Source organism: Nycticebus coucang, chromosome 9, assembly GCF_027406575.1.
Source record: "Nycticebus coucang isolate mNycCou1 chromosome 9, mNycCou1.pri, whole genome shotgun sequence".
In the NCBI taxonomy this organism is placed as follows: domain Eukaryota; kingdom Metazoa; phylum Chordata; class Mammalia; order Primates; family Lorisidae; genus Nycticebus; species Nycticebus coucang.
In genome coordinates, this window is record NC_069788.1 from 89,182,324 (window position 1) to 89,207,030 (window position 24,707).

General features: G+C 37.1%; 1 protein-coding gene across 4 annotated transcripts in view; it reads left to right on the top strand.

Moving 5' to 3' along the window:
* The window catches only part of DICER1 (dicer 1, ribonuclease III), a 77,004-nt gene extending 59,460 nt beyond the window's left edge, over positions 1–17,544 (top strand). For all 4 annotated transcript variants that reach the window (XM_053601734.1, XM_053601735.1, XM_053601736.1 and 1 more), the window contains 6 exons: positions 3,661–3,816; positions 6,907–7,795; positions 9,369–9,637; positions 12,446–12,608; positions 12,695–12,770; positions 13,132–17,544. In XM_053601734.1, the coding sequence (XP_053457709.1) occupies positions 3,661–3,816; positions 6,907–7,795; positions 9,369–9,637; positions 12,446–12,608; positions 12,695–12,770; positions 13,132–13,297 (1,719 nt within the window). In that variant the 3' untranslated portion in view covers positions 13,298–17,544. The remainder of the gene's footprint in view (positions 1–3,660; positions 3,817–6,906; positions 7,796–9,368; positions 9,638–12,445; positions 12,609–12,694; positions 12,771–13,131) is intronic.
* The last annotated feature ends 7,163 nt before the right edge of the window (positions 17,545–24,707 follow it).

Below are 24,707 nucleotides of genomic sequence, written 5' to 3' on the forward strand. Positions count from 1 at the left end.
TTTTGAGCAGGTAATTATTGAGTGTTCCTGCAAGTTGGATAATGTCAAAGGAGGGTAAAGAATTACCTGCAGAGGGCGGCGCTGGCCCCATAAGCTGGAAGTGGCAGGTTCAAGCCCAGCCCCAGCCAAAAATTGCAATAAAAAAAAAAAAAAAGAATTACCTGCAGAGATTGCTGCAGTGGCCAAGCACTGCTGTTCATCATCCTTCTTGGGTTAGCTGAAGCCTGTGGCAGAACTGTTTGATAGTTAATGTAGATCTACTTTACACACTCAGGTTTTGGGGCTTAGCTGATCTGTATGTGCCTTATTTATTAATAGAAATTTAGTTCAAATGAAACTGTGCAGGTGTATGCACTTCTAGATCCTGAGGGGGTTATAAAGAAATATGCAAAGTAGTCATTTAAGAAACTTCTGCCATAGGGGAGTTAAACATTTGTTTGAGAGGGTATTGTTTCAGCTTCTAAGGCATGCAGATATGAGTAAGACGTAGGTCTCTCATGAATGAGCTTCTCTTCAAAGTTTTGGAAAGTCAGGAAAGGGAAAGAGTAACAGACTTCACACAGCTCAGTTACTCTCCAGTGTAAAGAGGGTGATTTTAGAGTTTTGTAGTAATCACTTGATAGGCCAAAAGGAGGGCACACTCTTAAACTTAGTGTGGAATTAAGATTTAGGGAAGAGGGCGGCGCCTGTGGCTCAGTGAGTATGGCGCCCCATATTCTGAGGGTGGCAGGTTCAAGCCCAGCCCCGGCCAAACTGCAACAACAAAAAAAATAGCCGGGTGTTGTGTCAGGTGCCTATAGTCCCAGCTACTCAGGAAGCTGAGGCAAAAGAATCGCCTAAGCCCAAGAGCTGGAGGTTGCTGTGAGCTGTGAGGCCATGGCACTCTACCAAGAGTGACAAAGTGAGACTCTGTCTCTAAAAAAGAAAGAAAAGAAAAAAAAAAACACTTAGGGAAGAAAAGTTTGAAGGTATAATATTTAAATGATGATTTTAATAAAGAGATGTGATAGGACAATATGCGCCTCCTTGACAAGTAACACTTCTGCACTCAGAAGGGCGGAGTGTCACTTGTGAATCAGGGAGGTCATTGATAGAGGAGGTGAGTTTGCAGTGCACAAACAGAATGGACAAGTGGCAGACATGTTAGCACTCAGTAAATAGGCTATGGCAGCAGCTGCAAGTGTGGAAATAACAGAGATAAGGCTTGAAATTACACGTGGGGGGGAAGCTGTCTTATGGAAGGCCTTGAATGCTAGGCTGAGGAGTTGCAACATGTTTTGAATATCATAGGCACTGTTGAAGGAAGTTTGAGCAAAGGACTATTAATAAAGTGGTAGCTTAAAATGATTACTCAACAGAGTGTAGTATGGATTGAAAGCAAAACCAAACCAAGAGCAGAAACAGAAAGTGAGATAGAACTGGGGTTGTGGTGGTAAGAAAGGGGCTGAGGTCAGTGTTAATTTCAAAAGAAGTGATGATTAGTGACTTTATATGTATTACCTAATTTAATTCTTATTATAATTTTATCATCCCTATGTTATGGGTGAGGACAGTGAGGCAGGAGAGGTTGGTTAGCTTGCCCAAGGCCACATGGCAAGTAAGTGGCACAGCTGGGATTGAACTTGGACAGTCTAGTTTTGGAGGTCTTGCCCCTGTACATTACACCAGCTGCTTCAGACAGCATTCTGTCGCACCAGACACTGTACTGAGCATTTTCCAAATGTTATCTCATTTAATCTTCTCCTGAGCTTCAGAGAGGGAACTAACACTTCTGACACATCGTCATTCTACAGATGAGGAGACTTGTGCTTCGAGAGTCTCATTAGTGCTTCTGTGCTCATCTAGCTTGTTCTGTGGAGGCCAGACACCGGCCATTCTCTTCTGCCATCTCCCCACATCATCTTGAGGCCAACTGGAGATCAGTCCTAGCAGTAGGACAGTGGTGAGGGTAGGGTAGGCAGAGATGTGGCAGTTAGGATTGGGGGTTTTGAACTTCATGGAATAGGAAGTGGAAATGGTCAGTGAAATGCTCAGATAATTGAGAATGTGGGCTTCAGATAGGGTTTTGGAGAATAGGCTTCACAGGAGGGATAACTGAAGCTCTGATAATGGATAAAATTTCTGAGGGGTGGTTTCAGGAAGAAAATATCAGAGGCAGAGAATGAGTGTGAAGTAAGAAATAGTATACGTTATTAGGTAATAAAAAAGAAATGAGTTTATATTGCAGAAATTCATCCATTTGTCTGCTCAGAAGCCTATGACTCCTTATTCCCTGTAGAAAGAATGATCACTCCTAGTCTGGCATTCAGTCCCTTTCAGCATGCCCGCCCCCTAGATGGGTATTGGATCCCAGGCAAGCTGAAGCCCCCCTGCTGGGTGGGAGTGCAGACTCACACCCCCAGCCCTGAAATTGCTCGTGGTTTGCTCTGTGATTCCTTCTCCCAGAGTGCTTGCACCCCTGCCTGCCTGTTGAATTTGCTTATCGTGAATATTGCCCCATCCCTGAGTCCTTCCTTAATTCTTTCTTCCTTCTCTCTCCTGCTATTTTCTGTCCACTTTGAATGTGATATTCTTCCTCTTTAGGTCCCGTTTGTACTTTATTCTCCACTTGGCTGTTGTGGTGGTATGTTCTGATCCCATGGAAAGGGAAACTAGCATTTATTTCAGCATGTAGGTTTTGGGCAACCTGGGAGAGTACTTTCATGCAGAGGGATCGTCCTTTGTGCTTTCCCTTTCCCTGCCAGCCTGTGCCATTTGCAAGGAGTGCCCCTCTGTTTTGCTGACTTGGTTCCCTTAGGGTTCTCTGACCAAGTGCCTTTCACTTGGTGGGTGCTTGTTAAAGAGTATTTGAGTTACATGGAAAAAGAGTTCATGAAGTACCAAGTACTTCAATAATAAGGAACTCAGGTTTTAGAAAAGGAAAAAGAGATTGACAGTTCTAACCCTAATTTCCAAGTAAAAGCTATACAGAAATCCAATGATTTGTGCAAATTAGAAAGAAGATAGAGGCAATAGGGAAAACAAATAGACCAGAGGGTAGACAATAAAGCTGTTTTATTGATGTAAATAAACAAAAAACCTTTTGCTTCATTTTAACATAGTTGAATAGAAATGTCTTGAAATGCCTCCAAAACAAAGAAATAATATTTAAGAGAACATTACAATTGAAATCACATTGTGGCTTAGATTCTAGGAGAATGAAATTGTTTTGGCTTGTTCAGGGCCAATTTTTATTTTGGAGCTAGAGTTAATGGCATTTCCACCCCCTATATTTCTTTGAAAATATTGTGACATCTTGAATTTTTATATGGATTCTTTTCTAGTCTGATAATTCCTATTAGCAATTGCATTTTATATTATCGGGTTGTGTTTTCAAAACTTTGAAATTGTCTGAACTGTTTCTTCTGACTCATAAGAAATTTACATATTTATATACTTTCTTTTTTTGTGCTCTGTATTTCATGTTCAGAATTCTTTAACCACACTAAAAGATACAGAACACTTGAGAATTTAATATTCTTTTCCTATCATGAATGGGTAGGATACAGCCCTTACAATTGATGATGAAGCCATTTAGCTAAGGGTATATTAATATGCTTTGTATGGATTCCAACAGTGATCATTTGTGGATAAGTGTCTTATAAATATTTTCTGCTAAAGGTCAGCAACTGTAATCTATACCGCCTGGGAAAAAAGAAGGGACTGCCCAGCCGCATGGTGGTGTCAATATTTGATCCCCCTGTGAATTGGCTTCCTCCTGGTTATATAGTAAATCAAGACAAAAGTAACACAGATAAATGGGAAAAAGATGAAATGGTAAGTTTTTGGTAACAGGAAAGTTTAATTTTGGTGAGCCAGAGAGTTTTGTGCTATTTGTTTTTTGTTTCCTTTCCCTGGGTATGTTTATGATAGAAGTAAATATTTGACATATTGAATTAATTCCTTTGTATAGAGTTTTCCTTGAATTCAGAAATAATGTTATAATTTTGATGGAGGACAGTTCATATTTTTATGATCTTCCTTTTTCAAAGGTAGAAGGATATGTGATTTTTTTTTTTTTTTTACAAAAGCAAAACGCTTAACATTCACTTTGCTATTTTGTATTACAGTTTATCCTAAATCCTTAGTGAAATGACTTTTCAGTGACCTATGCTCTCAAGTCTGTCTGTGAAATACTTAATTTCAATAAAATCTTGCTTTTGTAGCCCAGGGTCTTCCCAGTTAGGCCTATTTTTCCTCCTGTAAACATAAAGAAAAAAAGCAAAACATCATCATAGATACAGGTTGTAGTTTTTTGGAAATACTTTAAATCTTGCCAGTGACATAAGACCTATTCCAAATACCAACATCTGCTTCATTTTGTCTTGTCTGGAAGGCCACCAGAGGGCACCTCAGAGGGTCTCAGAGCTGTAGAAGCAGCCAGTGCAGTGGTGGCTGGCTGGGAAAACTGCCCAGCCTCTTCTACAGTTAAAGGCAGTCCTTCAGGCAGTTTCATTTCCCAGAAATTTATTTTACATTAAAAATAAATTGGCTCCTTGTTACTTCACTTTTACATCAGGCCAACCATGATAACATCACTTCTTTCACAGTTATGTTTTCTAAATGCACATTTTCTTCATGACTTCTTTCTGACATGTGTATCCTACTTATCTATCTTAAGTATTTCCAGGTAGCATGCTCTAACTATATTTTAATTTTTGCCTGTTTATTGAGTATATTTTTAACTCATGTAGTATTTGACTTATTACAGAAATGGAATTTATCTGAAAAAGCATTAGAGAATGCCTTAATGCAATTTAGGTCAGAAAAGTTGCATTTGTTAGAAATCTAAAACCTTAGAGGAAAAAGTATAGATTTTGAGCTTTAGAAAAGATACTGCACTTCTATGAAAATGTTTCCATAGCAGTCATCCTTCTTTGTAAATACTGTAAATACTGTCATAACATATTTGGCTCTTTTTAAAAAACTTGCAGCATAAAGGTGACATTGGCAGGCCATTTTGACTTTTTTTTAAAGATACAACTCAAAGTTCAATTTATTTTTCTTCATGTTTCTGATGACTTGGCACTTTGATTCTTAGAATTCATTAAAATACTGTTTAGAGTTTTATTTTCTAATTTATTTGTATTGAGGTAGACCGTGACATTATATTGGAAAGAGCACAATGTGTTTTTCCCTTGCTCCATTCCTGTTCTCACCTGCACCTCAGCAAATAGATATTAAGTGAAACTTGCATACAGATGCCTCCTAGAAAGTATGTTAATAACTCAGAAAGTTGACTAGAACTGTCAGAAAAAAGGGTTTCATGCTGGCATTTTTTCTTAAAAGACACAATGCTCTTAGAAAGCATTTTATGAGGTAGAACTCCACTATTTTGCATTTGAAGCATCTGAAACCCCAAAGGCATTAAAGGATTTTGCCCAGGATCACACAGTTTGTGATAGAAAGCCAGTCTCTCCCTTGTGTTTTTGTGTTCTGCCAATTTTAGTATGGTTGCACCTTACCAAAGATATATAAAGGTAGTTTTTTTTATTTTTAAGAAATTATTCTGACTTTTTAAAAACTGTAAGTTAGTTCTTTTTGTCTTAAAGGCCAAATAGTAATCAAAAACATCTCCTATTACCTTGGAAAAGTGTAGGGTTTTTAACAAGAAATGATTCCTGTCTGAAATTACTGGTTCTGTCACTGGAGTTTCTTTTGGTCTTCTTCCTTACTCTTGAAAAGGTATGTTAAAAAATTTTGTTTTAAATGGAAGATATATAATTATAGATACTATCAAGGCTTGGCTCACTGCTATTATTTCTTTTCGAATAGTGTTTATCTCTTTTTGAGTCTGGTTTCAAATGAAATATATGCAGTATCTAAAAACTGTATCTAAAAACATCAAGCTTGACAGTTTGCAAAACTGTTGTCAGGATACTCTGGAAAGTTATTACAATCAAAATTGAAGCATGCCATTCTGCCTCCCTCCCCCCATATGTATTTTTTTAATTGCATAACAGAAATTTGGCATCTTTCTAGCATTCTAAAAAAGTTGCATCATTACTGAATTCTAGCCCATTATTAAGGCTGTCATTCACAAATAAGCTTTTGCCAAAGAAATCGGAATTAGCAAAGGTCTTTTGACAGAAATTGGATTGTTGTGTTTCGTGTTAGTCAAAATTTTCTTCTGTTTTTGTCAGTTATGCTCTAATCTGTTACCCTGATTAGCTCAGAATGGAAGGAGCAGCATTTCTTAAATTCATAGCTTAGTTCAGTGATCACTTTCATTTTGCAAGCAAGGAAATTTAGTTTTACATTGTACACATCTTCGTACCTTGATTTGACATGGAAATTGGGGCAAAAACTTCTATTATAAAATTCTGTTCTACATTTTTAGTGTTTTAAAAATAATTTTCTATTTTCATATTATACTCCTAATTACAGAGAAAATGCTTTTTCTACATGTGGAATTTCATTTTATTAATTTGAAAATATTTTTAAAAATCAAGTTACCACATTTTAAAAACTTTGTCTGAAATTAAATATCTCTATGATTAGTATTTGAGTGTTTTCATTGTGTGTCCTGCTGGAGTTAGACTTCTAAAAAGTTGAAATTTTGCATTGTGGACATTAATTTTTACTTTACATCCATGTTCAAAATCCTTAACTTAAAGCTTCGTACTGGATAAAGGTCATTTTATAACTTAGAAAATGAAGTTTTGTAAGAACATGTTTTACTTTGTTTATGTGATTAAATAACTTATTTTATGTTAATTGAAAACAAATGGCCATGATTTTAAAGTTGCCTTTTAGTATTTGTGGTTGTCATTTGAAATTATCCATAACCCTTGCTTTTATTGAGTTTCAAACCCTTTTAAAAACAGCGGCTATGTCTCCCCTCCTTCCCCATTCCCCCTGTTTCAGACAAAAGACTGCATGTTGGCTAATGGCAAACTGGACGAGGACTATGAGGAGGAGGAGGAGGAGGAAGAGAGCCTGATGTGGAGGCCTCCAAAGGAGGAAGCTGACTATGAAGATGATTTCCTGGAGTACGATCAAGAACATATCAAATTTATAGATAACATGTTAATGGGGTCAGGAGCTTTTGTAAAGAAAATTTCTCTTTCTTCTTTTTCAACCAATGATTCTGCTTATGAATGGAAAATGCCAAAAAAATCCTCCTTAGGTAGTATGCCATTTTCATCAGATTTTGAGGATTTTGACTACAGCTCTTGGGATGCAATGTGTTATCTGGATCCTAGCAAAGCTGTTGAAGAGGATGACTTTGTGGTGGGCTTCTGGAATCCATCAGAAGAAAACTGTGGTGTTGACACAGGAAAACAGTCTATTTCTTACGACTTGCACACTGAGCAGTGCATTGCTGACAAAAGCATAGCGGACTGCGTGGAAGCCCTGCTGGGCTGCTATTTAACCAGCTGTGGGGAGAGGGCTGCTCAGCTTTTCCTCTGTTCACTGGGGCTGAAGGTGCTCCCGGTAATTAAAAGGACTGATCGGGAAAAGGCCATGTGCCCTACTCGGGAGAATTTCAGCAGCCAACAAAAGAACCTTTCAGTGAGCTGTGCTGCTGCTTCTATAGCCAGTTCACGCTCTTCTGTATTGAAAGACTTGGAATATGGTTGTTTGAAGATTCCACCAAGATGTATGTTTGATCATCCAGATGCAGACAAAACACTGAATCACCTTATATCGGGTTTTGAAAATTTTGAAAAGAAAATCAACTACCGATTCAAGAATAAGGCTTACCTTCTACAGGCTTTTACACATGCCTCCTACCACTACAATACTATTACTGGTAAGGAGCCTCAGGACCCAACATTTATTTCTCTGAAAATAAGACTTTGTGTTGATCAAATTGTTTTGGTCTCGTGAAAAGTGATCTGTGCATGTACAGTGTTTGTGCTTAATATGCATGGGTGGGGAGAAGCAAAAAGAAAAGAAAGAATCCTTTATTTTCCTCATCATTGGAGGAGCAAGTACTGCTTCATAATTTTGATACTGGGGAGTATAGCTATCTTATGTGCTCTCACAAATGCCATTTTATATGATGTATAGTTAGAGAAATCTGAGGCTAAGTATTGTGGTGTGTTTTCCCCATTTTATCCTACCCAAATACCTTTCTGATGCCCCTTCAGTGCTGTGCTTGCTTCTTGATTTATTCATATATTCTGGATGTATTTCCACATCCTTAGGGTCTTTTAAAGTGTAAAAATGGACAGGTTAAAAGAACTGATTTTATAGGAAGGTTGTATGGGCCTTGTTTTGCCTCTGCCGTCGTCTTCTACTTCTGATTGTGCACTGTGCTTTGTTCCCTCTTTAATAGACTCTCAATCCATTAGATTAGGAAGTAGTACAGGTCCCTCAGCTTCAGCTTGTGAAACACAGCTGAAGTTTACATTTTGATTTCCTTATCTGTAAAATAAGTGCTTGAGTCCATAATACCAAAGCAAAATAAAAAGCTTATAGTTTATATAATAAAAAAAAAGTAGGTTAAGATAATCAGCAAAATGTAAAACCAAAAAGTGACAAACTATTTTGCGGACTAGAAAGACTGATGAAATTAAAGCCTCATTTTCTTTATGGAGAAGAGACAACGCATGGCTTTCTACTACACTCTGCTGGCCTGCCCATTAATTCATTGTGTTCTGAGACAAGTCATTTCATCTGTTCCTGCCTCAGTTTCCTCAGCTGAATGAATTCCTTTAATCCTTGTGAGAAAATAGAGATGTTGAGTAGCCTTGATAATGTTGGCATTTTGATAAATCATTTTTGCCTGAAGTTTTTAATCATTTTCACAACTCTTCTTTCAACATTTCTAGCTCAAGGTGAGAGGAGGGTCTTCTTTTCCTGTAATCCTGTGTAACAAATATACCCCAGGAGTGGCAAGGAATGGTATCACTCATACACATATTCCAGAGTGTGAGCAAGACAATGTATAACAATAGTGGCAAAGCATAGCATGTGTAGAAGGTGTGTGTGCGGGGTCTGGTTTTACTGAAGTGATGATGTGTGAGGAGACTTGAGTAGACGGCCTCAGCACCTGCCTGGCCAGCTTCGTGCCAGAGGAAAGGTTCAGTGATAATGATATCACCTGGGAGATTTTTCGTTTTTCTTAGCAAGCATTAATCTTTTGGCCACTTGAAGATTTTATGACCCCAATTTATATATAAGAATCATATAATTTGCCTTAAAATTTAATTTCCAGAGGCTTTAATATGTGTAATAATTTTCTCATTGTGAGGAGTATATATGAAAATGATCCTGAATAAACGTCTTTTAAATAGGGAACATATCTTCATATCGGTTATGTGTGTGGAAATAGTATAAATGTTGCACAGCTCATGCTTCCACCTTGGATCCTCTTTCAGATTGTTACCAGCGCTTAGAATTCCTGGGAGATGCAATTTTGGACTACCTCATAACCAAGCACCTTTATGAAGACCCACGGCAGCATTCCCCAGGGGTCCTGACTGACCTGCGCTCTGCTCTGGTCAACAACACCATCTTCGCGTCCTTGGCTGTGAAGTATGACTACCACAAGTACTTTAAAGCTGTTTCTCCTGAGCTCTTTCACGTCATCGATGACTTTGTGCAGTTTCAGCTTGAGAAGAACGAAATGCAGGGAATGGACTCTGAGGTGAGGACTATTTAAAATATGTCAAATTCAGTGTTGAAGAATCCTGTCCAACTAGAGGTGTCAGTAGTTTCAGAGTTCTGACTTCTTGCTGTCTCGGGGGACAACAGGAGGCCAGGGTTGTGGCACCCAGTGAGCTTTGTGTTCTGGGTGAACTACAGTTTGCAAGGAGGCCTTCAAACTTGACTGCCCACGCTGTGGACTGTGTGGTCGTTCTGGTGAAGTGAAGGAGCCAGGGGCTTCCAGTTGTTTTACTATTCGCAGTCATCCATTAGGGCTTCCAGTGTTTAGACATGCCACAGAAGTGCTGCGTTTCTCCCTGCCCCCAAGCAGGTTTAACCGACACTGCAGTTACTCCGTGTGGTTTATTCCATCCTGCCTTTTAAAAAAGGATCAGAAATATTTGCTGATGCCTCAGGTAAGCATCACAAATGTGATTCTGCTTCTACTTGAAGTGGGAAAATCTCATTAAAAAAAAAAACTTCTAAATTTTTAAGCATTGGAATTTGGGAGTCTTTTACTGTAAGTTCAGCCAAAGGTTCTTGGTAACGGAGCGAATGCTAATGTTTGTGAGCTATTTTAAATTTGGGTAGTGGAGAGTATTGCGGAAGACTCTTTCCAGGCTCCTGTAAGGCTCCTGTAGTCCTTCACTATAACATTCATCTGCATACCTGTGTCTCCAGGAGAGCACTCTGATGTCTTATCCTTTCCATTCTGATGTTCTGCTTTTCTTATTTTTGTAGATTTCTTATAAGGAATCAAGGAATTTATTCTTAACCCTGGTAGCTGTTTTAACTGTTCCTGCTTTAATTTGTTACCCTCCCCCTTTAAATTGCACTAAACATTGCTGGAAGTAGTGAATTTCTCTGACTTTCTATGAGAAAAATTAAGAGTCCACTTTTAAAGTCTAGCCATAGTCAAAACGTCAGACCCTGTCAGCTACCCAAATGTGTGCTGAGGGAGAGTCAGTAGGCAGTGTGGGTTCTCTCTAGCTGCACCTTTGTATACTCTCTGAGATTAATGATCTGAGTTGGAGCACAGCTACCTATAAGGCAAGGAAGCGGAACCATCTCCTACACATTCACATACTATTGTTAATCTCCTTCTTTAGAAATAGTTAAGCTTAAAATTTGAGAAATTAGCTGAAATTACATTGAAGCTATCTTTTGGTGCCTGTAGGACATACTAGTTCTGTGAGGTTTTTTTATTCCTTCTTTTCCTTCCCTTTTTAACATATGTATAAAAATTACAAAAATGGATTGGAAGGTCAGAGTCTGGCTTTTCTGCCTTACTATTTGATCTTAAGAAAGTTTCTTTAGCTCCCTGGGCCTCAGTTTCCTCTGCTGTAAAAAGAGAATTAATCTTGATAAATTTTAAAATTTCCTTTTTTATCTTAAAACTCTAGCATATTAGCAATAAGTGTTTTATTTTCTAGTAATCAGCATTATTGTACTATATGGAACTTTGGCTGAACAGTCTATTTAGAAATTAATATTTCTTGTTCTTTTTCACAAATGAGTGTGTTTTAAAAAAAAAGTAGAAAGTACAAGTAAACAAAATTAAAGTTGCCTAATTATGCAACCCCAGAAATAATCAATATTATCATTTCAGGATCTTATTACTAATGTGTATAGATATAAATGTATATAAAATGGAATTATGTTAAGCGGAGTATACTCTAACCCGTTCTTTTCACTTAATGTATTGTGGATGACTTTGCATGTGTTGATTGACATTTTCAGTAGCCCTGTGTTAACCAATATTAGGCTAATTTATTTAAATGTTTTTTTATGACTGAATAAGTAGCTTTTAGTTAGTACTTTAAATAACTGTGGATGTGGTAAAAATGCTTATTTAGTATATTTCAAGTTACCTTCTTAAAATAAATTCCTAGAGATGGAATATCATAGACATTAGAATTGTTCAAGTAATTGTGAACTTTAAAAAGGCTTTTGATACGTTTCTAAGATTTTATTTTATTAATTTCAATACCTATAACACTATATGTCAAGTACCCTGTTATAGTGACCATATATTAAGTGTCTTAATGAAAAGGGAGCTTGGAGGAAAATCTTTTCTAAATAGAATTTCCCTACCAAAAATAGCAATTTCCACTCCTCAAAGAAGTATACACCTTTGCCATCACTGTACTAATTATAATTCTGTTTTATCCTTGCTAAACTGCAGGAGTAGAACTATCTTAAAGCATAGTCCTTTGATTACTAGTACATCTGAAGTTTTTTTCTCTATATCTTTATTGACTATTTCTAATTCTGTATTAAAGTTGCTTTTGTTTTAGCTTAGAAGTAATCTTTTTTTCCTTTGCTGGATATAGAATATTAAAAGGGGTAGAGATCTTTCTCTTTCTCCTCCCTCTTTCATTCTCTTTCCCTTCCTTCAAAGTTTGAAAAACTTTTTTTGAAGATAATATTTGTGGAGAAACTATTACAATGTACTAGGCATGCTATAAATCAGGATGCCTAGTACAGGATGCCTCACCTTGGAAGAATGAGTTGTCTTGGGTCACACATTAAATACACAAACACAAAGCAAATCTGATTAGCAACAAAAAGATCCATGCATACTCTTTGTGATATCTGCCACCACAGATAAAACAAGTCCTTTAAAAATCAGCATGTGGCCTTCAGCCCATAGGTGGGCACCCTTGCTATAAATGGTTTGTATTTATTAAACCATTATTTAAACTTATTAAAGAAATAATAAAAGTCACATCCAAGAAAAGAAACACATCTGTGGACGCCTTTAAAAATGGCCCTTTTTGCTTATAATTCACTTTTCTGTCTTCAATAGCTTAGGAGATCTGAGGAGGATGAAGAGAAAGAAGAAGATATTGAAGTTCCGAAGGCCATGGGGGATATTTTTGAGTCGCTTGCTGGTGCCATTTATATGGATAGTGGGATGTCACTGGAGACAGTTTGGCAGGTGTACTATCCTATGATGAGGCCTCTAATAGGTATTGTTGGCTCTCTTTAGAAAGAAAAACAAAATTAAAAACAAGTTCAAGGATATTATTCACATTTTTCTTTTGTGTTATTATAGAAAAGTTTTCTGCGAATGTACCCCGTTCTCCTGTTCGAGAATTGCTTGAAATGGAACCAGAAACTGCCAAATTTAGGTAAGCAAAAATGTACATGGAAAAAAATTAACTTGCTCAAAAACAAAGAAAGAAAAGGGTTCTCAAAGATCCCCGAAACTAATGATTCTGAAAAATATTTACTCTGGGACATGCTATTATCCAATTTCCACTTGTAGTTTGATTGGCTTCTCTTTTTTTCCTTTTTGTTTTTATAAAGTAATGCTGACTTAAAGAAGAAGTCATGCCCTGTCAGTGGCATGCAATAAGTCCTAATGCACATTTCCTTTGCGTGGTGTCAACTCATAGGTGGGACTCTTGTCCTGAGAATGCATTAAACGCTGATTGACAATTATAATAAATACGTCTGACTTCTAATTCAAGCTATTTGGACTTTTTACAGCCCGGCTGAGAGAACTTACGATGGGAAGGTCAGAGTCACTGTGGAAGTAGTAGGAAAGGGGAAATTTAAAGGTGTTGGTCGAAGTTACCGGATTGCCAAATCTGCGGCAGCAAGAAGAGCCCTACGAAGCCTCAAAGCTAATCAACCTCAGGTTCCCAACAGCTGAAACCCCTTTTTAAAATTAAAGCAAAGCAAAACAAAACAAAAAACAAAAAAAATAAGGGGAAAATATTTAAATTGAAGGAATGATTTAAAGGTGATACTGAGTGGAATGAATTGAAGGCAGAATTTAAAGTTTGTTTAATAACAAGATAGGAACAGAATAAAACATATAACATAATGTATAAAATTTTTGCAACTAATTGTAGTTTTAGTTTTTTGCGCAAACACAATCTTGTCTTCTTTCCTCACTTCTGCTTTGGTTAAATCACAAGAGTGCTTTAATAATGACATTTAGCAAGTGTTCAAAATAATTACTGAAAAAAAAAAAAAATTTTTTTTTTTTTTTTTTTAAGTTTAATTTCTGTCAGCTTTGCTTAGTGTTAGAGAGGCCATGGAGCTTAACACCTCAAACAGTCTCTAAAGCTGTATAGAGTCCTCTTACCATCCCTCAGTGTCTGCAGTAGGGCCAGTCCTACAGTAGTAAATAAGCCGAATAGCAGGACAGGGTTTTTTGAGAGGAGAAGTGCACCAGTGTTGTCTTTTCTTTCCATATTATATTGTATAAGATGACGTTCCCAGTTGCTGTTGCAACTGATAATAAGGGACAGATTTTTAATTAACATTGGCTGGCATCTTGGTGAATCATATTTTAAGTTTTGTTATGCCACATAGTCTTGCATTAAAAAAAGGTTCTTGCCTTAAAAGTAAAAACTTCTTGGATAGTCTTTAATTTTTGATCTTTTTGGGACAAACTGTTTTACATTCCCTTCATTTTATTATGCATTAGATGTTGAAAGTGTCATATTTACAACTCACTAATGTAGTTGTAACTTATTATAGGATCATATTGAAATTTCTGTCGTGTGTATTGAAGACATTTTAAAAACAAGAATATGTAGTCTATGGATATTTTTTATTATAATAAAAATGATCTTTGGCTAAATACTCAATTTTCCTAAAAGCCTCCTGCTAGGTAGTTTTACTGATGGAAATGTTTATGGCAAAAAATTTTGCCCTCTAGGCTGTTGCTCTAACAAAATAAACCTTAGACATATCACACCTAAAATATGCTGCAGATTTTATAATTGATTGGTTACTTATTTAAAGAAGCAAAACAGAGCACCTTTACCCTTAGTCTTCTCACATAAGTTTCTTACTGTACTTTTCACAATGTTGCATGCATATTTCACCTACCAAAGCTGTGCTGTTAATGCCATGAAAGTTTAATGTTTGCGATAAACTGCCGTAATTTTGATACATCTGTGATTTATGTCATTAATTTAGATAAACTAGCTCATTTCCATCTTTGGAAAAGAAAAAAAAAAACACTTTTAGGCATTTGCCTAAATTTCTTTAATTACACTTGTAGGCACTCTTCACTTAAATACCTCAGTTCTTCTTTTCTTTTGCATGCATTTTTTTCTCCCTGTTTGGTGCTATGTTTATGTATTATGCTTGAAATTTTAATTTTTTTGCACTGTAACTATAATACCTCTTAATTTACCTTTTTTAAAAGCTGTGGGTCGGTCTTGTACTCCCACCAACATACCAGTAGAGGTTTGCTGCAATTTGCTCCATTAATTATGCTTGAAGTTTAAGAAAGCTGAGCAGAGGTGTCTCATAATTTCCAGCACATCATTCTGAAGTTGATGCTTCATGTAATGCTGCATTATGTTTTAAGTTACGATTAAATACTGTACTTCTTGCTTCTTTGCATAATTCACCCACAGAGAACTGCCTCTGTGTGTGTACCACAAAAAACTGTTAGCTCTGCTTTCTAAGGAACCCTGAGTGAAGGGGATATTGAGCTTCTCCAATGTTATTATCGCCAATCTTAAGCTTAAATTGAAATCTAAATTAGTAAATGAGTTTTTGAATGAATTAATTTAGGCGATTCATTTTTAAAATTCTTAGTTCTAATGTGGAACCATAGATGTCTGTTTGATTTTTTGAAAGAAATTTAAGATACCACAGCCAGTTATAACAAAGCAGTTCTTGAATTATGTAACTGTAAAAGTGTATAATTAACAAGTAAGGCTGGATGTGAATTTTATTCATGAGGGTGATTTGTGATGAAATTAAATTGCAAATCTCTTGATAATGTATAAAACTACCTGATGCCAGGAGTTTAGGGCTTTGCATTTTATCTGATGCATTTATCCCAGTGGTATGGGATTGTCTTTGTTTCCTGGCGCAAAAATCAGATTGTTTTACAGTTAGGATTCCCAGTGGGAGAATAATGCCTCGTATATTTTGTAACCTTAAGAAGAGTATTTTTTGTTAATACTAAAAAGTTCAGATGTGGACATGATTAGGTCATACATTCTCAGGGGTTCAAATTTTCTGCTATCATTCAAAATGTTTTATCAACAGCAAACTTTAGCTGTTTCACTTCGTGTTGGAAAAAAGTAGCTGATTTTAATTTGACTCATAGTTTGAAGCATTCTGTGATCCCCTGGTTATTAAGTAAATAAATAAAAAGTGTGAGTTAGACATATGAAATGGTTATGAACGCTTTCATGCTGCTGATTTTTAATGCTGTAAAGTTTTCCCCAATTATCTTGTTGAAATGTTTTGCATCTGTCAGCTAAGGAAAAAATATCACTATGTTGCCCCATTTTACAAGCTGTATGCCATTCTTTTGTTCTGTGATTGCAATGTGAGACCGAATGTAATATGGAAACCTATTAGGGGGTGTGGCTGTGCTGCAAGCACATGTGTAAAGGACTGAGGAGGCGTATCTTGAAAAAGCAACTGCAGAAATTCCTTATGATGATTGTGTGCAGGTTAGTTGGCATGAACCTTTGTTGTAAATGTTGTTTTATTTCTTTTTACTGTATACTTTCTGCAGTCCTAACTATGCTGCATTTTGTAATAGCTTTTTCCCCTCTGTTCTGTTCATGTAGCACAGATGAGCATTGCACTTGGTGCTGTGCTTTACCTCATTTCAAGGAAAATATACTTAACCGAGAGGAAAAAGTGCGGTTTGGCCTTGCTGCTGTTTTGATTTACTGAATTTGAAAAAGATGCCTGCAATGTGTCATGTACTCTCACAACTTAAATAGGTCATTTTTGTCTGTGGCATTTTTACTGTTTGTGAAAGTATGACAAAGTTTTGTTGACTGAACTCTTAATTGTGTTTTAAAAATGTTTGTTACATTTTTTTCTTTTACATTATGTGACGTGATTAAATTTAGAATGACCTCTAACACTCCTGTAATTACTTTTTAAAATACTAGTATTTTTACTTCCTTAATAATGTCTTACTCTCAAACATTCAAATGCCCTGCCTAGGTAGACTGGAGGCAGCTTTGGTTCTGTTGGGACTATTCCTGAGCCCAGGCCTGTACCTGGCGCCGGTTCCCTCAGTCACTCCCTGGAGTCAGGCAGAGGCTGCAGAGTGGAGCACAGATCACTGGCATCCAGACCTGCCATGACTGAAAAACCTTTGTATTTTGCTCTGTTCGGGCATCTGATCTTTTGACCCAAAATTGAAGCCACCAAACCAAGATCTTGATATCTTTATTTAATTGCATCTGAAATTATCTTACAGTCCTTAACCAATTTGTGTTCTCTGTGGAAGAGAAACTCATGTCATGTTTATTATCTGTGTACATTTAAATAGGTATATTTTTTTTCAACCACTGATTACTTTTCAGGAACTTAATTATTTCCAAATAAACTTCTTTATATTGTACATGAAAAGTTTTAAAGATAGGCTTAAGACCAAGAATATTAAAATGAATTTAAAGGTTGTTGGAAACGCCGGTAACAGTATCTAGGAAATTTGCCTTGAGACTATTATATTTTCCACTAGCAGTGAAAATGATCTTTTAAAACTAACTTGTAAATATATTTTAATTATTACTTGTTCTTTTTTTTCCTAGTCTGTTTTTATTTGGACATCAACCACAGGCAATTTAAATTTTATAGATGGACTCAGAATTCACTGCAGCAGCAGGTACATAAGCAAAAATGCAAAGGGGAATAGGAAGTAAATTTCTGGCTTTTTTGCTGTAAATAGAGTGAAGGAAAATGACTAAAATCAAATAAAACTAACATAATTTGATTGACAATAAAATATTTACCATCACATGCTGCAGCTGTTTTTTAAGGAACGTGATATAATTCATTCATATGGTAATCATGCTGCAGAAATTTTCCGTCTGCACCTTATGGATCATAATTACCTTTACTTTTTTTGTAATAATTGTAGCCGAGTAAATCTCCAATAAAGTTATGGTCTGTTCACTTCGTGTCCTTTTATCTTTTTCCTTTCTTGTTTTGATTCAGTTCAAATGGGTAATAACATTTAAATAGTGGTAACAGAAACGATCTTATATGAAAATGCAGATTTGAATATGATAAATGTTTGCCAAGTTCTCCATGTCTACTTGTAGGATTATATAATAGGAACAATTGTCTTTTAAAACTTAAATAATACCAGTTTGTTTTCTGGAAATTCTATCACATTCACTAATGTGTTCTAGGTGTTGTATTATTTATAATATATTTGACACATTCCTTAACTGAACTTGGGTATTTTGAAGTTGAGTGGACAAGATGTTTTTAGGACATGATTCCCAGTATTGTTGGTTAAGAAAGAATATCTATTAAGTTTTTAACCCAGCCCTTTTATAATTCCGTAAACTAAGTATCAATAAGAATTACTTGGTCATAGAAATCAGATGGTAAACAGAATTTTTTTAGAATAGGAAACAATTTTAGTTTTCCTTTTGTAAGTTTAATCTTCCTTTTCTCTTTCTTTAAAGAACAAAAAAGTATGTTTTTTAATCCTAAGGCATTTGGGTTAGTGCTACATGCTTGTGTGGGGGGGTGTTACAGCCCAGAATTCTGTAGATAGTTCAGACCAAGGTTCAGGGCCACAAGTCCTTGCCGCCACCATTGACCACACCCCCTCCAAGACAAGCAGCTGCTCAGGTCTGCAGCTCCCAAAGCTAACACTCAAGAACACAGCCAGCCATGTGTATCATTTTGTAAGTTGTCATGTGTGTGAAAAGATTTGAAATGGAGCTGAACTTTTTTATGTGTGCAGATCCATGAACATAACACATGTTTTAGATGGAATGATAAATACTGGGTCCAGCCAGCTCAGGTGTGTGCTATCACTTATCTTGGCAAAGATGCGTGGAGCCAGATAGGCATGCAGGTCAGGAGACTGCTTCCTAACTTGTCTACCAGCAGTTTGTGAGCAACCCTTAGATCTTTTGTGTTTTGTGGTAACCTACACATAAAATTAACCATTTTAGTAAGTGCAATTTAGTGGCAAATGTTGTACAACCATCACTACCCTCCATCTCTGGAACTTTTTCTTCATACCACGCTGAAATGTATCCATTAAACACTAACTCCCGTTTCTCTCTTCTTCCTGATAAAGGACTTTGTGTCTTATGGATTTGTCTAAGAACCTCATATAAGCAGAGTCAGACGGTGTCCTTTTGTGTCCAATTTACTTCACTTGGCATGATGTCTTCACCATTCATTCATTTCGTAGCATGTGTCAGAATTTGCTTTTTAAGGTGAATCATGTTCCACATTTTTACCATGTATGTTACCACATCTTGTTTATCCATCTGGCAGTGGACATTTGAATTGCTCCACCTTTTGGCTATTGTGAAAAATGTTGCTATAAACATTAGTGTACACAAATAGAGTCACTGCTTTCAGTTCTTTAACACATATGCCTGGAAATGGAATTGCTGTATCATGTGGTATTTCTGTTTAGTTTTCTGAGGGGCATTGTTTTCCTTACTGCACTTTCCCCCTGGCGGTACACAAGACTTCCAGTTTTCTGTGTTTTCAATAATACCCACCCTAATCGGTATAAAACAGTATTTTATGATGGCTTTAATTTCCTAATCATTCCTAATGATTAGGAATGGTGAGCATCTTTTCATGTGTTTATTTGCCCTTTTCTCTAACTTCTTTGGAGAATCATCTACTCAGGTGTTTTACCTATTTTGAATTTGGGGTTTTTTTGTTGTTGGATGCTAAACCCTCATCAGATATGTCATTTTCATATTTTCTCTCATTGTGTGGATAGTCTTTTTTACTCTTAATAGTGACCTTTGATGCACTAAAGTTTTTAACTTTAATGAAGTCGAATTTATCTATTTGTTTTTTTCTTTCATTGCCTGTGCTTCTGGTATCTAACCTAAGAAATTGTTGCCAAATCCAGTGTCATGTAGTTTCTTCTAAGCGTTTTACAGTTTTAGCTCTTACATTGGGTCTTTGATCCATTTTGAGTAAATTTTTGCACAGATGCTCCTCAACTTAGGATGGAGTCATGTTCCAGTTACTCATCATAATTTGAAAATACCCTAAGTTGAAAATGTATTCAATATACTTACCTTACCAAACATCAAGCTTAGCCTTGCCTAATTTAAACATGCTCAAATGCTTATATGAGCTGACATTTGGACACAGTTATCTAACACAAATTGACAATTTTATAATTCATTGAATACTGAAAATGAAAAACAGAATGGTTGTATAGGCACTGGAAGTATGACTCCTGCTGAATGCATATTGCTTTCTCATCATCAGGTCAAAAAATAGTAAGTTTGAATCATCTTAAGTTTGGCACGGTTGGTCTGTGTTGTAAGGTAATGGTCTAACCTTTTGCATGTGAATGTCAAATTTCCCCATTTGTTGGAACCCTCCAGTCTTTCTCAAATAAAAGCTAAAATTTAATATTAAATACTAAACTAACAGGTTTGGAGCTATGAATTTGGAAGCCATTGCTGGATAGTTGCAGATTTATGGATGTCTCTTTCATTTGGATATTGGAATTTCCCAGGGTCATTACAGGACTAGGGTTGGAGAATAAAATTATGAATCTGGTAGCAAAATTAGTTAAGAAAATTGGAAGATTTATAATAGATTAGGAAAGGTACAATTGGATGGTAGCATGATTCACCAAAGAGAGGAGAAATCTAAAATATTTATTTCAGATTAATGTGAGGGTACTAGCAACTACATTACAATATTTGCATCTGTTAGGTGGGGTCCCTCTCATCGATGTGTCCCACACCCACAAGTGTACCACATACCTTTACATAGTGCCCATTAAGTGGGAGCACACCAATCCCCTTCCCTCCTCCCTTCTCCTCTTATCTTCTTCCCCCTCCTCCCAGCTTAAACTGAATTGAGTTTTTCTCTTATGTTGGGCATGTATTAGATCACCCGCTGGCTAAATATTAGTAGGCGTACATTGGCTATTTGCTTTTCCATCCTTGTAATACTTTACTAAGAAGAATGTATTTCTACTCCATCCAGTGTATTCAACTTTAATACAAAAGATGTGAAGTCTTCATCTTTTTAATGGTTGAATAGTATTCTATGATTTTATATACATATGCACACCACAGTGGGTTAATCCATTCCTGGGTTGGTGGGCATTTAGGTTGTTTTCACATCTTGGCGATTTGTAAATTGAGCTGCAATAAATGATCTAGTGCAAATGTCCTTATGATAAAATGATTTTTTTTCTTGTGGGTAGATGCCTACTACGGGAGGTCTAATTTGAGTTCTTTGAGAATTTGCTGTACTTCATTCCAAAGAAGCTGTATTAGTTTGCAGTCCCCTCAACAGTGTAAAAGTGTTCTCTCTCCATACCCATAGCATCTGCAGCTTTGGGACTTTGTGATGTGGGCTATTCTCATTGGGTTAGGATGATATCTCAGGGTGGTTTTCATTTGCATTTCTCTGATGGTTAGAAACAATGAGCTTTTTTTTTTTTTTTTTAATATGTTAGCCATTCATTCGTCTTCCTCAGAGAAGGTTCGTGTCTCTTGCCCAGTGACAGATAGGATTATTTGCTCTTTTTTTGTTGATTTGAGTTCTCTATAGATCCTGGTCATCAGGCCCTTGTCAGATTCGTAGCATGCATCTTTTCCCCTTCTGAAGGTTGTCTATTTGCTTTAATTGTGGTGTCCTTAGCTGTGCAGAAGCTTTTCATTTTAATTAAGTCCCATTTGTTTATTTTTGTTGCAATTGCCACTGAAGTTTTCTTCATAAAATCTTTCCTCAGGCTGATATCCTCAAGAGTTTTTCTCACACTTTCTTCCAGGATTTTTATCGAGAAATCTAAAATATTGATGGTCTTGGGATTCTTGATTGAATCCAGGACACGTCTTTCCTGATGTCAAAGTACCTGGAATGTTTGATTATTAATCATATGAGCATGGACGCAAAGTAAGAAGATGTATAAACATAAAGGGTACATTTTATCAAGCCTGTATTTGTTTGGTGAGCTGTCTGTATCCTTCTGCAGCTTACACTGTTCAAATGGAAACAGCTTTGAGTCCACAGAATTAAATGTTACTCCTCGTTAACAGTCTTAGTGTGATGTCCTATTGAAATGAGGCTGTCTAATCTCTTTCCACCCATCTAGCTGCCAGAGCTATAAAAGCTTCCCAAGGATCATCCTGGGTTCCTTTTCTTCCCTCATTACCTGCATTCTCAGTCCATCACCAAACCCTGGTAATTTGGCCTTCTTAGATGTAACCACAGCCACCACCCTGATGGAAATCATTGGCTTTTACCAAGACCATCACAGCCTCCTAGCTGATCTTTCTGCTTCCACTCTGAATATCACTACCGTCCTTTGAGGTACTCTCCTTGGTAAGCTACGCACTGACAATGGTGCCTCGTCCCTTCAAAGCAATTTGAGAACTCGTTTTCTGGAATGACCATCAGAGCTGTCATCATACAAGGTCTAACAATTAAGTTCACGAACTCATCCTAGGAAAAGTGCTACATACCTCATTGCTCAGTATCACTATGGTTACCAGATGGCGTACTTTGAAGGTGACCAACCATATTAGTTTCTTTTTTTATTTTTTCAGATATTTTACATAAACAAAGGGTTATGTCCCTACCACTTTTACATGGTAACATACTAAACATACACGTTGCTTTTTTAACTAACATATGAGCATATTCCTTATCAAATCTGCACTTACAGTGTGCACAACTCGATGAGTTTTTACACATGTATATGAGTGTATGCACATCTGTATAGCCATGTTTGTCATATTTACATACGAGTCCATACTCTGGAGGTGCCCTCGTTTATTTAGCCTGCTTCCTATTACATATTGTTCTCAATTATTTATTAGAAACAAAGGGGTTTTCATATCCTTATGCATACTTCTTGTGCATATGGGAGCGCCACCACTTGGGCACTAACACAGGTTCATAATTCTGCTGAAGTCCAAAAAGCACTGAAAATCGACATTTTTCAGAACTTTTGATTTCAAAACCTTGACTGATGCTGAGTTGAGCCTGAATAGTCTAGCCCACGTACAGTCTCATCCTGGGTTTCACAACAGAAATACTAACGTGTCTCATGGCCTGTCCTGCTGCAGATCTTGCTAAGGGTACTGCATAACACATTAATAGCATATTTACTGGAATCACCTTCCTAAATTAAAAAAATGGAATTGTAAAACACACTGGCTTCAAGGCAAGGATTTCAGATAAGGATTTGGGGGCCTGATCCTAAGATTTATTAACATCTATGTGTAATAGGTGCTAAATCTGCACTAAGTGTTTGGCCTGTTTTGTGCCATTTATTCCTCATTGCAATTTGGAAACAATTACTTTGGCCGGGAGGCAGATCACAGACATTCAAATTGAGAACCTGAGTCAGACTGCCTGGTCTCTAGCACTGTGGATTTGGGCAAGTTACTATGTTTAACCTGTTTTAGCCTCATGTCCTGTCTTTGCTCTGAGGAGCCAGCGGGCCTTCAGATTAAATGAGGGTGCATGTGAAATTCTCGGTGTGATACCTGACGAAGCCCACACAAATGGTAATGGTCACTGCAGTCTTCATTGTGCAGATGAGCAAAACAAGATATGGAGAAATGAGTACTTTGCTTGAGATCCCAATAGGAGTCCGGGCTGTGCCTTGAACCTGCGTCCACCTAACACAAAAGCATTTTAACTGTCATGCAAGAATTGCCTGATTTATGTAGGTCTTTTGAAAATGGGTGGAATTAAAATATGTGTATGTATGAATGTAGACAGTTTGTGTACAGAAGAAAAACAGATGGGCCAGTTTGTGTACAGAAGAAAAACCAACACAAGCAGCAATTATGGGCCTTTATTTCTTGGTGTTAGATGCAATCCTTGTAGCTCATTTTCCTATTTTTAAAAGAAGGAAAAGATTTATCATAATTTCTTCATTAGAGGAGAACCAGTGTTGGAACCTATTGTTCCTCTGTCACCCAGTTCACGTCAGCCTGGACGGCTACGGACCCACTCAGCAGCTGTTGCAGGGCCAGGTGCACAAGACCAGTCTTGGGAAGGTAAGCCTTTGTACCTTGTTTTAAGCAATGCTCTGCCAGATCCTACAAAGAGCAAGCATTTACTTTAACTTCATTGCTTTCTTTTTTTTTTAAAAAAAGGAAAAAGTCGAGCCCCTTTACCACGGTAAAACCACCCCTATTATCTGTAACAGGACTTAAAGAGGAAAGATGTTTATCCAGTCTTGTGATCAGTAGACAAGGTGACTGGAAGAGGGTAGGGATACCATGTCGCACTCAGTGGATGATGCAGAGACTTCCAGTCCAAAGTGGGTGCTCTCCACACATGTGCACACATATGTGCGCACGGACACATGCACACATGCACAGCCTTGCAGCAGCATTGTGGCTCATGGTGGCATTTTCGGCCCACAAAGTGAACAATATGCTTTCTGATCTTGGTAACCTCGTCCCAGTTTTACCTGGCTGGGGGGTGGGAGGTGCTTGTGGGTGTGTGTATAACTGAGAATCTAATTCACAAGTTCTTAGATGATAGAGTAGTGCTCTTGGCATGCTACTCTTATCTGGAAATTTCTTTCCAACTTTGTTAGGAAATAATTTTTGATGAGCTGCTTACTAACATTGGACACTTCTGGTTTTGTTTTGAATATTGCATTTCACTGTAAGACCCTCCCCCCACCTCCATCTCACTTTCCTCTCAGTGCCTGAATCTACCTTTGAGATGGAAGTGTGAGTAGAGTCCAGGGATGCAATAAATGTGATATGGCAAAAACACGTTCTGTGGTTAACTAAGTTTTGGCAATTATGACTTAAGCAACATTAAAGAGGGCTCTTTATTGGGGGTTATTATGGGTTATTATGCTAAAGCGCATTGAGACTCTTTGAAAGAGGGCTGTTTCCTAACTAATTAGTCCACAGACACCTCCACAATAGATCATGTACCAGCATCCTGAGCTACACAGTTAGGATATGTCCGATCTAGGGCATCTGGACACCTAGTAAACCATATCCGATTGTGCCTGGGACATGGTTCATCAGCCAGTGGGCTGTGGTCACACCTAAACGTGACTGGCTGTCCCTGCAGTTGGTAGACTAGAAGGGAACCCTCAGGTTTTCTGACCA